At 38.4% G+C, this 15,393-nt stretch overlaps 1 protein-coding gene across 4 annotated transcripts in view; it reads right to left on the bottom strand.

Moving 5' to 3' along the window:
* Window positions 1-15,393, bottom strand: part of TNFRSF19 (TNF receptor superfamily member 19) — a 63,967-nt gene that overhangs the window by 43,690 nt on the left and 4,884 nt on the right. Inside the window, exons 1-4 of one of the 4 annotated variants that reach the window (XM_065830782.2) lie at window positions 14,701-14,781; window positions 13,976-14,223; window positions 6,216-6,291; window positions 4,241-4,351 (exon numbers count right to left, since the gene is read on the bottom strand). In XM_065830782.2, coding sequence (XP_065686854.2) covers window positions 4,241-4,351; window positions 6,216-6,281 — 177 coding nt within the window. In that variant the 5' untranslated portion in view covers window positions 6,282-6,291; window positions 13,976-14,223; window positions 14,701-14,781. The other 3 variants (XM_065830800.2, XM_065830772.2, XM_065830763.2) reach the window with 3 other exon arrangements.

Genomic DNA, 15,393 nt, shown 5'->3' with positions numbered 1-15,393 from the left:
ATCGATATAATAATTTTAGTCTCCTGCTCCAGAAGCAAGTGCTGCTTAAAAAAACCAAAAAAACAAAAAAACAAACAACACACAATGAAAAACAATCAAACAACCCCAAACATAACCCCCACACACTCAAAAGCAAGCTATTTCAATGGTTCAACAGCTTCACAAACATTAGCAAGGACACACATTTATGAGAAGAAAAGGCTACATAGATTTTTAAATTAATAGAAGCAAACCAACAGGAGAAGTAGCTTTCATTCCCTTTCCCATCAATGTTAGATTATTGATATAATAACAAGGCTGGCTTTCTTATGAAGGCAATAGGTTAATAGTACTTTATAAAAAACAGAATTAACATATGCAATCAATGCATTTTAGTTCTAAGTTAATGCAACATCTACAGTATTGCTGTTAGAACAGCTAATAGGGGATCAGAAAAGGAAAAGCTGAGAGTGTAATTTTTTTTTCTCATTTTCAGGAAGAAAGGATTACTCAGAAAGCATTAGTGAAAAAGAAAGCCCCACGAAACTGCAACAGCAAAAACTGAGAAGAGTAGTCTAGACTGGAACTAGTTACATGAAATAAGCCTGGGTTTTTGTTTGGTTTTGGTGGTGTGGGGTTTTTTGGTGTGTTTTTGGTTTGTTTGTTTGTTTGTTTCTTCATGCTATAAAGGGTGTCTGACGTTGCTTATCTATGCAGACAGGAAGGTAAATCCAATAGATTGAGCACCAGTTTATCAGTTTGCAACTAAAATTAAATACTCATCATAGAATCATAAACCAGCCCAGGTTGGACAGACCCTTGAAAGAATATCTGGTCTGACCATTCATGGGACACAGAGTCAAGATGAGATGATCTAGCACACTGCCATTGCATCCTAAAATCCTCCAGTGATGGAGACTCTACCATGTTCCAGGGGAGGTCTATCCAGTGAACAATTCTTCTCCCTGTGTACAGTTAAAAAAACCACCTCTTTCTTACATAGAGGTAAAACCTTTCTGCTGGTAGAGCTTGTCCTTGCTGCCCCTTATCTTGTCCATGTGGTGCCTTGTGAAGAAAGAGCTCTTGTTCCACTCTGTGGCCTCTGTCTACTCTGTTCCACCAAAAACTTCCTGTATTACCATGGGTAAGTTGATTTCTGTGCTAGTGTCTTATGTATAAATTAAGTAAAGGCAACAGGATTTCCCTTAGAAAGGTATTATGAAATGCTCACAAAGTATAGCAACAAAGGTCATATAAGTAATTCATGTTAATAGTTGTAAAAATAAGTATATACACACACCCACTCTGTAGAGGGGGTATTTTGCCCTGCACATGTATCCATACTGCAAAGTCTGAAACTTGTCAGTCAATTGCTTAAAACACTTCGGGGGCAGGGAAAGAACAAAAAAAAAAACCCTGATATCATTATATTTTGCTATATACTCAAGAGTTATGCTCACACATCCAGCAGTATATCTAGTTTTCTCCACGAGTATGAAACATTTGATAGGAAAACAGACACATTATTTGTTATTAAGAAACTGTTGTTAAATTACAGGATAATTACGTCAGTGCTTTCTCTCATGTAAAAAACCCAAGCAAACAAAACTCCCCCTGTGCTGCAAATTACTTCAAGTATATCATTAAATCCCTTTTCCCTTTGCGTTCTGACCTTTGACTTAGCACACTTTGTTGCTTCAAGCTGTAGTTCAGCAAAACTCCTTTCAATTGCATTTCAGCAACAGCCACAGCACCACATCCTTCACCACGATTCACAGAAAACTGTACCTCTATTTATAAAGGAAATTATGCTTCCACTCACACTTAGGTTTGAGCAAAATCTGTTCAGTTATTTCAGTTCTAATATAGTAGCAAAAAATAATATTTCAAACCCTATTCACGTCTGGGAGAAGTAATTGCTTACACGTTGAAATTAACTGAGCAATTACATTTTCAGAAAAACTAGTCCTAAGAACCAGTATTATCAGACTGTAATCAAAACTAGTTGAAGTAAAAACATAACTATAACTTTCCTATTTCAGTTTAGCATTTTTTATTAAATTCAAAGAAAAGTGTAATTACTGAGGACATTCGTTTTTATGCTTTTGCTATTGTTTGCTGACTACGTAAGTATGGTACATCAGTGTGTATAATACTGGTTTAGTAGGACAAATGTTATAAACTGCCATATTTACAAGTGTCTTTGTAAATTAAAACAGGCCCCAGAACCTTTCAGTCCTCAAATTCAGGGCAAATCTGAAAAAAAAAAAAAAAAAAAATCTAAACAAAATCACAACCATACTGTTTATCACATTCAAATCGTTACTTTTAGAGCACTGTTTGTATGACTAAACCTTAACTAATACTGCCTAACATAGAAAGGAATCCTCACTGAAGTGTGAAACTAAATATTTCTGTTAATACACTGAACAGTAGCTACAAGACATGGAGAGTTATGGAAAATGTGTCACTCAATTTCAGTAAATCTCTTCAAACCACCCACAAACCAGAACACTTGTGTTTTTTTCAGAGCTAAATATAGTAATACAAAGCCATGAAGCTGAAAGCTTCTTGCCTGTTTTTTAAACACACATAAACATCACACTTAGTAACATCTCATGTAAAAAAAATTTCAAAAATAAAATTTCAAATTCTTCTGTAGAGCTATATAACATACTTGCTTACGAAAGCAACCCTGAAAATTAAATTTCACTCCTAAATATCACTCTAAATTCTACTTTTATCATCCCTTTTGCAGTAAGAGTAGAAAGCAGTTTGCCCTACCATGTGCCAAGGCACTGGGCAGGGCCGCTACTTCTCTCATGCTTTATTGCCCCACCTATCAGGTATTGATCAAACTGCACAGTTATATCTGGGCCGCAGTTTTATACAATGGGAAAGACGCAGGTATAGCAGCTGGATGCTGAGAAAAGCATCTTACGCTTATGCACGAGACTCAAAAAGTCTGCTCGCCTTTCATGACACCAGCTTGCACCCTCTTGTTTTTGTCTGACCATCTTCACACCCCTACCATGACATACCTGCTTCCCCAAAACATCCAGTCTCCCCATGACACAGAACTCATGCTGTGATCCCTCTCACCTCCAGGGATCAAGTTAGTGGATCCCACCATACCCCTCCCTCTTGTTTCAGCTGTATCTTCCTTTGTTGTTCTCAGTCCTTGCTTATACATAGCATCTACTTTCTCTGTGCTGCAAGCAACTAAGACTGCCCTCATGACTGGCATTCAGACTTGGAATTTTGCTGGAAATTCGTCAAGTTAACTTTCTAGTTTTACTGAATCCCAGTCCATAACCTCAGTCACTGCTCATCTCTGTTGATTCATTTTTGTACTCCTAAAAAACCTGCTAATCCCAAAACTTTTGTGGGGATTTTCTATTGGAAGAGGCACAGTTGTTGTAAAAGAAAAAACATTCACATGACACTCACAATAAAAATATTTCCCTCTCCATGATATTAACAAGGACTTCTTCTGTGCTTTTTACATATTACCTTGTATTTTTCTGGCCTCAACCTTCCCAATTACTTTACACTGCATAAAGATATGGCTAAGGCTTATAACATGTTCAATAAGCCATAAAATAAAGAAATTTAGCCTCACTTGAATCTAGCTTCCCAACACTAAGTGAACTAGTGAAAACAGAACAATCACCTGTCTTCCAGCTGTTGTAAGAAAATATCTCAGATCTCACTTGAATCCTATTCTGTATTAACCTGCTTCTGCCCTTATTTTTATTATAAACCGTTCTGTTAGGACAAGTTGTTGTACAGAAAATATTTAAACACTGTCTATAGCAGCAATTTCACCTAAACTCCAGAACTGATTCTGAAAGTCAGCATTGTGAAAATCAACTCACACCCATTTCAGTGGTCTGTACCAAAGTCTAGTTTGAAATTCATTTTTTGTACTCTCCTCTACACAGTCAGGTTATCCAGTCTTAATTCCCTGGAGTTTTTTATCCCTTGGTAGCACTAACTCACATGTAAAAAAATGAATTTTAATTTGAGATCCTATAACCAGATCTCTAATGTTACTGCCTACTTTATTAAGGGCATCACCATTTTCTGAACTGAGTATTTTTTACTAAGGGAACCATAAAACAAGGTACTTGAAAAACTGTAAAAGGTTCAAACACCAAAAATAATTTTAAAATATTTCAACATAAATACATATTTTTATTATTCTAACCACATACATAAATGCACTTACTGGAAACAACGCAAAGCATGCTTTGCTTACCTTTGAGAGCTCCATTCCAGGTCCACACTGTTTGCAGAGGATACAGTTTCCAGTGTGGTCCCTAAATTCTTGCTCTCTGCAATCTCCAGTCTCACAAATAACCCTATTTAACTTAAAAAAAAAAAAAAAAAAAAAGTAAACTCACTAAATATAATTATCTGTGATTAACATGTAATTTATATAAACTTTAAATCTGAGAAATAAATTTGTTTCTATCTTAAAAATAACTTCCTGCATTATCTAAAGATTAAAATATGGCAATGAAAATTAAAAATCTATCTCCAAATATGGATAAGTGGCCTGAATTTTAAAGGTTCTTAATACTGAAGGTCTTGCCATAATTTTACAATTTTTAGAAGGCCTGTTTGATATTTGGCACTTGTGGAATTTCAAGACAATGTTTGAACTTGACTTTAGGTTCCTCACCTTACTTGTCATTATGAAAGATGCACATGACTGTTAAATAAAGCTACAATTTTCATGAGAGTAAGCTATGCCACATCACATACTATTGCCTTGTTTCATCTCTTTCAGATTTTAATTTTTTTTTTTAATGATCCTATTACAATTGAATGAATAAGATAAAATCTAGCCCTTTAAACAGAAATATTTAAAGATTTTAAAAGGTTGCTCTAATCTTTTGGAAACTTAAAAAATATCCCAAACCTGTATGAATACTGGATATTCTTAATTTCACTATCACTTTATATTTAATGGGACAAATGAGAGAGAATCTAATTTGTGCCTTCAAAGGCATTGAAGTACATTATCTGACCAAACCAGAAACTAAGGTTATAAGAAATACCATAAACAGTAATATCAGCCATGCAGAGTCTCAGTATAATCACCGGAATCCTACCCAGGAGCATTTGCAAGCCCTGCGAGCTCCCTCAATAGAATTTTAAATTAAATGACTGCACAGAATCATAGAATGTCCTGAGTTGGAAGGGACCCACAAACATCATCAAGTCCAACTCCCGACCCTGCACATGACAACCCCGCAGTTCACACCATGTGTCTGAGGGTGTTGTCCAGTGTCTTCTTGAATGAACACTGTCAGGCTTGGGGCTGAGACACCTCCCTGGGGAGCCTGTTCCAGTGCTCCACCACCCTCTGGGAGAAGAACCTTTTCCTAATGTCCAACATAAACTTTCCCTGGCACATTTTTCTGCCATTCCCTCAGGTTCTGTATATAGGTTTTCACCACAGAAAGTGGTTTCCACAACTGACACTAAATTCTTACTTGTATATTAACTTTTTCAGAAGGACCAAAGCCTTTCTGACAGCTGTGAAGCGTTAATTACCCTTAGTTCTAGATCACAGGTGTCAAACTCATTTTTCACCGAGGGCCACATCAGCCTCACGGTTGCCTTCAAAGGGTAACTACTCATACATTTATCCAGTCCTAAAATTACATTCAGTCCTCTGAAGGCAACCGTGAGGCTGATGTGGCCCTCGGTGAAAAACGAGTTTGACACCCCTGTTCTAGAGCTTGTCTCTGCAAACCAGAATTAAAGTACACTTAGGAGCAATGTAATTGTGTGCTATGCCATGTTCTGTCAATAAACTGAATATTCCAAACTTCTAAACTATGTATATAGCATACTGTACTAAAAGATGGTCACTGCAAACTGGCAGCAACTCCTGTCATCCCTCTGAAGTGAGGCAGTACCACCTTCACAGCACTATATTAAACTATATTTCCTGTCCTAGTCCAGCCCTTCTTCTATGAAGAGGCTCACAAGGTAAAAATTTTTAATTGGATGCGAAGAGCAGTAAGAAATTATAGACATCATTTGACCAAACTAACTTTAAAATTGATAAAATACATATGCAATTGTCTGCATATATATGTTTAAGACTTTTAGTGTTAGCAGGAATGTTTAAAACTAAAGACACCATTCCTGTATCCAAAATTCTTTTTTCAACATTCATTCTGGGAGAAAAAATAACAAAAACTAAAAAACAATCTTACCAAATATGCTAATAAAATTATGAACATCTTCAGTTTATCTTCTCCTTGTAATACTTTAGCATCCATTTCTGTCTCCCTAGGAAAAAAAAAAAAAAGAAAAAAAAGGAAAAAAATCATTATATTTCACAACATTGTTTAAATCACAAAAGTCACATCCATGTCATTCACCATGTCAAAACCTGTTAATGCCATTAAAATATTTCAGATAGGTTCTTGGAAGCTTAACAACAAACATATGCTTTGAAAATCATGTCCTTTTTTAGAAGATAAGGCAATATACATGAAGTCTCTATAGCCTTAATTCTCAAAAGAAGAGACTGCTATCTAGACTAGAGAACACAAACTTTTGTAAGTCTAAAGTCAAACATCCCTAACATCTCTTTCTTGTGTGTTAGATGCCCAACTAAGTACCTGATCAACAGACAAAAATCAGTTTCTTCAAATATGCCACGTATCAGCCACGACTTAACTGATCACAGACCATTCCTTCTATGTTGCTATGTGGAGCAGAATGAGTTTACCTAATGGCTAAAATAACCTAGTTCATTTTGCAATGAACTGGAGGCATATACAGGATCTGTATCTACCACTTATCTAAGAGATATTAACTTCTAAAGATGTGTTAACATGATTGTTTATGATCTGGTAGGCAAAGGCTATTATAGAAGACATTTTAAACTGCAAAACCCAATCACATCCTAGGTCAGACAATTTTTATCATAATCTCAGAAAAACAAGAAAGAAGAGTCCATATGGCCTAGCTTAGTTATTTTTTAAGAAGTAGTAACAAACAAATGACAGGGAAAAAAAAAAAAAAACTAACAAGGGGAACTATTCAAAACTGTCATGGAAAGGAAGATCTAATTTGGGATTAGGGGTTTTTTTAATATTAAATCTGTACCCCCAAAGTCATTAAGAATATTGTGCTGAGCCAACAGAATATTTTTTTCTCTGCTTACTTTCCTTTTGCTTATTTGACTCTTTGTGTTTGCTTCTGGTTTCTTACATTTTAGTTTTGTCAGTTACCTGGAAATGCAAGTGTAACTTTTAGTCCAGAAATCCAAATTATATAGCAACAATAAAAAGAAAAGAATCCAGCTTAAATAAGATGCTATTTGAATTTGATCCTAATTTGCATACCTTATATGACAGTAATATAGTGCCATTGCTTTCAGCTGGATATGAAAAACAATGCTTAAAACATTTTTGGTCTATTTCAGAGCTTAAGGACTGATGTTTAACTACACTGTTTTAAAAGACAAAATAAGTAATTTTATCATTTAAGAGTAGGAGAGATGGACAAATGAAACAATAGAATCTAAAACATAAGGAAAGTCGTATAGAAAACTATTAATAACAGTTGCAAAATGCTTTACAATATGGAACTATAACAAGCACAATACACTTCAAAAAATACACAACCAGAATGAGCATAAACTACAACTAACACATAATTTCAGATTTTACTGCATGAATACCCTTACTAATGATTTCAAATTACAAGAAGAAAGGACATTTCAGTGTCACCATTAATATCTTTTAAGATAAATTGTATTTTGAAGTGTAAAAAGAGCTAAAGTCTGCTAGGTAGAACAGAACATACAAAGAGATGTGTCAGGCAGCACTCTATAGGAAAGTCAAGATTACATTTTTATGGTTATTTCTCACTTAGTAATGGCAATGGTCTATGGGACAATGACAATTGTCAGATTATATGCATGTCAACATGTTTAAAAAAGAAGACATATCATCAAGAAACTGAAAGACATACAGATAGAGTATTTGACATAGGTTGCTTTTTCAAGTCTGAGTTAAAAAAAAAAAATTAGAAGAGTAACATGAAATGGGCAATCTCAGAAAGAATTCTGGATGACCCAAATACAACAATTTGCTTTAAAAAAGTATTGTAGAAAAAATGGAAAAATGGAATGGGAGAGTCAACAAGTTTTAGAAGTTACTAACTGCACAAAGTTGGAATGAGAAGCTGAAAGTGGTAATGCTGAAAAAAAATGTTTAGGTATGTAAGAACAAAACCATTTCTAATATTAATAATAGCAAAGACCAAAGAGTGGACAGAGACAATAAAAATACCGTTAAGGGAACTCAGAAGAACCATGCTGAAACAAAAATAATTTTGGAGAAAAAAAAAAACATTGACTTCTTGCTTTCATATAATGGCATGCAGTGGAAAAAATTAAATACTTTATATGGTTTCTTAGTTGCTATAGGAGGCAAAACTTTACACAAGTGTGCAAGTGAAATAAAGCTGTAAGTGCAACTGAGTTGCTTAGAACTGAATGTCAAGTGATTATTCTAAGCTGTATGACTTCACAGTAATTACATTCCTTAATAATATTATCATTAAATAAATAAAACATAGCACAGTTCTAATGTAATTATGAACTTCCATACAACACCACAAAAAAATAGGATTCTTTAGAAGGTTAAAAGTATGTTTCATTTTAAACTTTAGGATTTACTTTTGCTTCTGAAAATAGATGTGTGACATATCAAAAAGAAACTGAATATTGTAATAATTGTCTATTTTATGTCAAGTTTCATGTGGAATTATCAATACAAACAATATTGGTGAGCTGTAAATTGTGGCATAATCTAAACAGTCTGTATTTTTTTCTGAACAGATCACCTGAAGTATAGAAAAATAAAGAAAATAAAGAATAGCCCAACCATCTGGCCAGTAGATTCAGTAGCCGGTAGTAGAAGGTAGTACAGAATAACAAGCAGTTTTCAAAATGTTACTGGTCATGCTGACACCTTGTATTTTGGTTTTGGAGTTGTCATATCTGTATATAAGACGATCTTCCTACAGCAAGTACCTCCAAGACTTTTAGAAAATAGAAAGCATGCAGAGAAGCATGCTGTACTAAAACACATTTTGTTGACTTAGGTGTGAAAATTTTATTTCACCTGTGAAATATTTTATATTTAAAAGCAAATCTGCCTTTATAACACTCCTGTCAAATCCTATACCTTCAAACATCACGAGTTCCAAAATCCAGAGTAAATTTCCAAACTCAAGTGTTTTAGAAGTAGCAACAAACTATCATGGACTTTTCCAACTCATCTACACATCTTACTGACCTTCAAATTTGTTGACTGACCATTATGTGTATGATACAATCTCTAAGTCTATGATATGAGATATCCCCTAGATAATCTGTATTTTATAATCATCAAACCTTCCAAAATAAGCTTGCAGGTCTATGGGCCTTAAGTTTCAGTGCACTTCAGTAGATTTAGTAGCACTAAAACATATTCAAATCATTTCAGGAGACCTGTATGAATGCCTGTGGTATTGTATCATGCAGTCATCGTGCTTATTGTCCCAGTTCCTACCAAAAAACAAACAAACAAAGACTAGATACTGGCTCTAACATCCAAGAAAGAAATTAACTGATGTACAATAAAAAAGAAACATTGTTAAGAGAGCAAAAAAGAAAATGTTTCTTTTCATGACAACATTTTGATAAAAATAATGCAAATGGGTTAAGGCACATCAGTAACTCATTATATTGAAAGCAGGTCCCAAAGGAGACATAACTGTGCCAGCTGCTTGCTTCCTGTTTCTGTCTCCAGTTTGGTTAAAAGCCCTGCTTAAAAAGCAGACACTGCAGCACTTAATAATAGGTTGCCACTGGGCAAATTTGTTCTCTCTTGAAATCAAGAGGCATTACACTGATGCCTGCTGGACACCAGCCATTCACCTCATATGCATTCAAGAATTAACCAGAAGAAGTTTTTGCCTCTAAACTATGTGTGACCAAATATAAGTTCAATATAGTTAGATATTATTTGTTCTTGTCCAGATACTGATATTTGCAATGCTGAGGTCAGTTATCCTTAATTTTATTCAATGAAAAACAACTATGGACACATTCTTTAAGCTCAGTACATCATTCCAAATGCATCTTTTTAGGTTAACAGTAATACATGTGCTCAAAATACTTGGGGGAAAGCCGTCATCATTGGCGATGTCCTGAACTCAAGACACAGAACTGCCATTAAGAAATGTGGTTGCATAGTTTTAAGGTTGTGGGGGGTCTACTATACATATGTATACAGAGGGCAATACCAAACAATAAATTAGGAACATGTATTAGGTTGGTGCAAAAGAAACTGTGGGTTTTGCACTGTTGAAATTTGCCATTTGATATTGGAATACATTCTGAAATAAATGTGATGTTATAAATCATTTTAATGCACTTTTCTCACTTTATGCTTTTTTGCTAATGACTTATTACTTGCTGTTTATTTTATGTTTATTTTAGACTATGGATATGATATCAGACAAGTTTGAAATAAAGCAGTGGAGATAACTCGCAACATCAACAACGCATTTGGCCCAGGAACTACTAACAAATGTACACTGCAGTGGTGGTTCAAGAAGTTTCTTCAAGGGGATGAGAGCCTTGAAGAGGAGTAGTGTAGTGGTCAGTCATTGGAAGCTGACAATGGCCAAACGAGAGCAATCGTCAAAGTTGATCCTCTTACAACTACACAAGAAGCTGCCGAAGAACTCAGTGTCAGCCATTCTACAGTCATTCAGCAATTGAAGCAAATTTGAAAGGTGAAAAAGGTGGATAAGTGAGCGCCTCATGAGCTGATTGAAAATAAAAAAAAAATTGTGGTTTTGAAGTGTCATCTTCTTTTATTCTGCACAACAACGAACTATTGCTTGATCAGATTGTGATGTGCAACAAAAAGCAGATTTTATGCAACAACCGGCAATGACCAGCTCAGTGGCTGGACTGAGAAGAACCTCCAAAGCACTTCCCAAAGCCAAACTTGCACCAAAAAAAGGTCTCGTTCACTGTTTGGTAGCCTGTTGCCGCTCTGATCCACTACAGCTTTCTGAATCCTGGCCAAACCATTATGTCTGAGAAGTGTGCTCAGTAAATCGATGAGATGCACCAAAAACTGCACCGCCTGCTGCCAGCACCAGTCAACAGTTCTCCACAACAACAGCTGACTGCATGTCACAGAACCACCGCTTCAAAAGTTGAAGGAATTGGCCTGTGAAGTTTCGCCTCATGCACCTACTGACTACCACTTCTTCGAGCATCTCAACAACTTTTTGCAGCGAAAATGCTTCCACAACCAGCAGGATGCAGCAAATGCTTTCCAAGATTTCACCAAATCACAAACACAGATTTTTATGCTACAGGAATAAACAAAGTTATTTCTCATTGACAAAAATGTGTTGATTGTAATGGTTCCAATTTTGACTAATAAAGAAGTGTTTGAGCCTAGTTACAATGATTTAAAATTCACAGTTCAAACCTGCAATTACTTCTGCACCAACCTGACAATAAATGTACCTTGGAAATAAGAACTTCCAGCCTTCCAGGATCCTCGAATCCACCGACCTCCAAAATTTACTCCTATGTTTACTTGCTTGACTGAGCAGTAGTGATCATTCTATTTCAAAGTCAATCTGTCAGAAAAATATTTCTTCCTTTTCTCCAAAAACTAAAGTTTAACCATGAAAGACACATCACCTCAAGACTCCATGCGGCATCATTAAGTTATGGCCTACCTGCAGGTTTCTCATACATGTTAGCATCAAAACTTTGAAGTCAACATCATCCAAGGGAAACTTTAGAAGAGATGAAGGGTCCCAACTTCAAGTTCACTTAACTTCCCTAGATCTTTTAATTTTCCCATATTTTATTTGACATTCATACCTGATGACCTCTTTTCATGCTCCCTATAACACCTGCAAAGACTACTCTGAGCAGTTCTGGATAAAAAAGAGGGATGAAAGTATAACCATCTAATCTTGCCAACAGAGGTCTCTGGTATCCAACGAACAGGATCTCAGCTCCCTTCTAACTGCCCTGTTTCCCACCTGCAGCTGTCAACTGCATGCAATAAAGTGACAAGGAGTGGCAGATGGCTTTGGCAGAGTCAGTGCCCCATGGGCAAGAAACAAGAGAGGGGAAAGTATTTGTGCTGCTGCAATGATAAAAACAAAGGGAACAAGTTAGGGACAAGAACTTGTGCTACAGACCTACACTTTGTTATTCTGTCTCATATTCTAGAACACCTTCCCTTTACACCCTGATCACAACCCTTGTACTCTTCCCATTTCTGCAGTAAACGAGGTCTTGTCAGAACACATTTGCTCCAATTGCTCTGAGAAGTCCCATGTGGGGAAAAGAAATACTGTCAGCTAGGAATCATTCATCACATTACATATCGTGTTGAATAAATCTGTATTTTTCAGAAGTTGCCATTAATGAAATTGTGCAAATTAGGCAGCTATGAATTTATTTTAGTTTTGTAAAGACAGAAGATTAAAGTTGCGATATCATCAGTGATAGAAAACAAATACATCTATTTTAGGGGCTGAGGGAGAAGAGAAAGGAGATTTACACAAAGTCAGGAAATAGTTCTGCTCTTTGTGAGTACCATATGCTTTGAATTATATTAGCTGAAGTACCTGATTTTACATGAATAATGGTGGTAATTTAACATCCCAAAGCAGCATCTCTACAGTGTCTTCACTATCATATACAGCATTTACAGAACGCATTATATCCCAGCGTCTCAAAAAGAGTATAATCTGCAAAACTTGAGAATGAGCTACATAATCCATTCTGTTTTGCTACTTACAAACAATGTTCCAAATCCATGCTGGTAAAACTATGGAAAATAGTTTTATCATTTATGTTCTTCACCATATCCAGACCATCATTAGAGTGAAATATCATAACAAAGGTGCAATGTGGTGACATTTTTCCTACACTTAAACAAAGCTTTCTAGAGAATTAGAAACTGTGATTCACAGAACTCCTAATCCCCTTGAAACTGATGAGACTACTCACATAAATAATGAACAATTCTGTGCTTCAACATCAAAGTTGTGATAAAAATATGTTGCTCCTTCTGCTTAGTACATCTCATGCATCTCATGTTCTAGCAGACAGTACTGTGCTAGATGAAACCTCAGTGCAGAGCTGCATTTGTACATGTTTGCACTTAGATATGTGAATAATACAATAAAATGAGAATGCCGTTATTACATTCAGATTTCATCTATATCGAAGTATACTAATAGTTTTTTTGCAATGTAATTTTTAAAAATCTTAAATTATAAAGCACTGGGCTGGTTAACACATTAACTATTGCGATGGTGCAATGCCAATGCGTTACATTTATCCAGCCACCCTTTGGTGGTTTTGGATAGCATGCAATGTCTTAAAAAGCACAGACAAGAGTTACTTTTCTCAGCATTCTCTGTTATTAGGATTGCAACTGCAAGTTGTGGAAACTGAAAAAAAGTAATTTATTGCCTCTTTAACTGACAATTTAAACAGCTTACTGAACTAACTATGAAGTCTACTTCTAAAAAAGAACAACCTCTTTGCTTACATGGTAAAAAGCTTCCAGGTAGCATCCCTAACCAGTTTTACACATGATGGGGAAGGTGTGTTTTAAAGACATTATGCAGTAGTTAACAAACCTATCAGATTAATAAACCTACGAATTGAATCAATGTGACACTTTTACTCATATTAAGTGCTACTGGACCCCTTTCTTAATTTGATAAAAGCATTCATTTAAAGTAGTTGTAAGTATAAAGGCAGTAAACAGGTACTGAGTATCAAGATTTTTCATGAACATCAGGTAAAGCTTTCTGTCCAAGGACAGATTAACGGAAACAGACATCAGGAAAGGCAGTCAAACAACCAAACGTTTTTCAACAGAACCGTAACTGGGGCTTTTCGACCTCTTACCAGCCAAGAGAAAAAGTTACTAGCTCCTGCTCCTTCAACTCCAGCTCCAAAACCGTCTGAAGCAAACTTATTCACGCAGTAGACACGAGAAGAGCTTGTGAACACGAAAGCCCAGCTTTCAGGGCTTTTTGTTCGTCGCACTCCGGAGCGCGGAGGAGTTCATAAGGCTGTCGAGCTCTGCAGAGCCAGCAACATCAGACACGACTCCCTTTCGCTGCGCCGTGCCCTTCACACCCACCGCAGGACGCCTAGGGGCAGAGGGGGCGGCTGGAGAGCGGCGGAGCTGGAGCCATCTCAGGGAGTAAGGGAGCCAGCGGAGCCCTCCCCTCTGGCCTGGCTCCCCTCGCCCCACAGCCTGTGCTTTTCTCGGAGGCTCATTCCCATCAGCTCCCCCCGCACCCGGCGGGCCCTACGCACAACGGGGAGGCAGAGCGGGCCGGTGCCAGGCGCACGGTGGGGCTGCGGCCGCCCAGCACTTTCGGGTCAGCGCCCAGCCAGGCCGGTACCCCGGGGGATGGAGAAGGGAAGCTCCTCGCAGCCCCGGGTAGCAGAGGTGCCGCTGCTTCCCCCCCGTGGCCGCGCCACTCCGCGCACCTTCACTTCAGAGCCTCCCTGTTGCCCGCGGAAGGGGGCGAGGCGGCGGCCCTCTGACAGAGGAGATCGGCCAAGCGCTCTCCGGGGCCGAGGGGACTGTGTCCACCCAGCTCTCCCACACACGCACCCACCTGCCGCGCCGCGTCCTGCCAGCCGCCCGCACCGAGCAGCTCCCGCCCCGCACCGGCTCGCCCCGTCACCCCGGCAACGCCGCGCCGCTCCCCGCCCTCCTGCGCCGGAGGGGGCCGGGCTCAGGTGACCACAGGCAGCCAATCAGCGGCCCCCGGCCCACGTGCCCCGTGGCGGGGAGAAGCCGTTACCGGCCGTTACCGGCCGCCGCCGCGAGGCGCGGAAGGGGCCCCTCTGCCGCCTCCTCTTCTGTGGGGACTGCCCGCCTCCCGGTGCCGTCTCCTCCCCGCCAGGAGATGTGTGCCTGGTGCTGAGGGGTGGGGTGTGCCTTGCACGGTGATGTTAAACCAGGGTGGACTACGAATGAGGCGCTCGATGGCGGGGGCTTGGGGAGCGCATCGAGGTGGTGCGGTGCGGGTCGCCCTACTCCAAAGGCAGCCTGGGCTGTGGAGCTACAGCTTTGGTGTGGCTGATCTCCCCCAGCGTGAGCCCTGGCTTAGAAGTGCCATTGGCTGGCTAGCGCCGAGCTGTTGTTAAATCACACGGAATCACAGAATGTCAGGGATTGGAAAGGACCTGGAAAGATCACCTAGTCCAATCCCCCTGCCGGAGCAGGAACACCTAGATGAGGTTACACAGGAAGGTGTCCAGGCAGGTTTTTGTCTCCAGAGAAGGAGACTCCACAACCTCCCTGG

Source organism: Patagioenas fasciata, chromosome 1 (genome assembly GCF_037038585.1).
Source record: "Patagioenas fasciata isolate bPatFas1 chromosome 1, bPatFas1.hap1, whole genome shotgun sequence".
NCBI classification, from domain to species: Eukaryota; Metazoa; Chordata; class Aves; order Columbiformes; family Columbidae; genus Patagioenas; species Patagioenas fasciata.
This window is presented reverse-complemented; position numbering and strand designations above follow the sequence as displayed.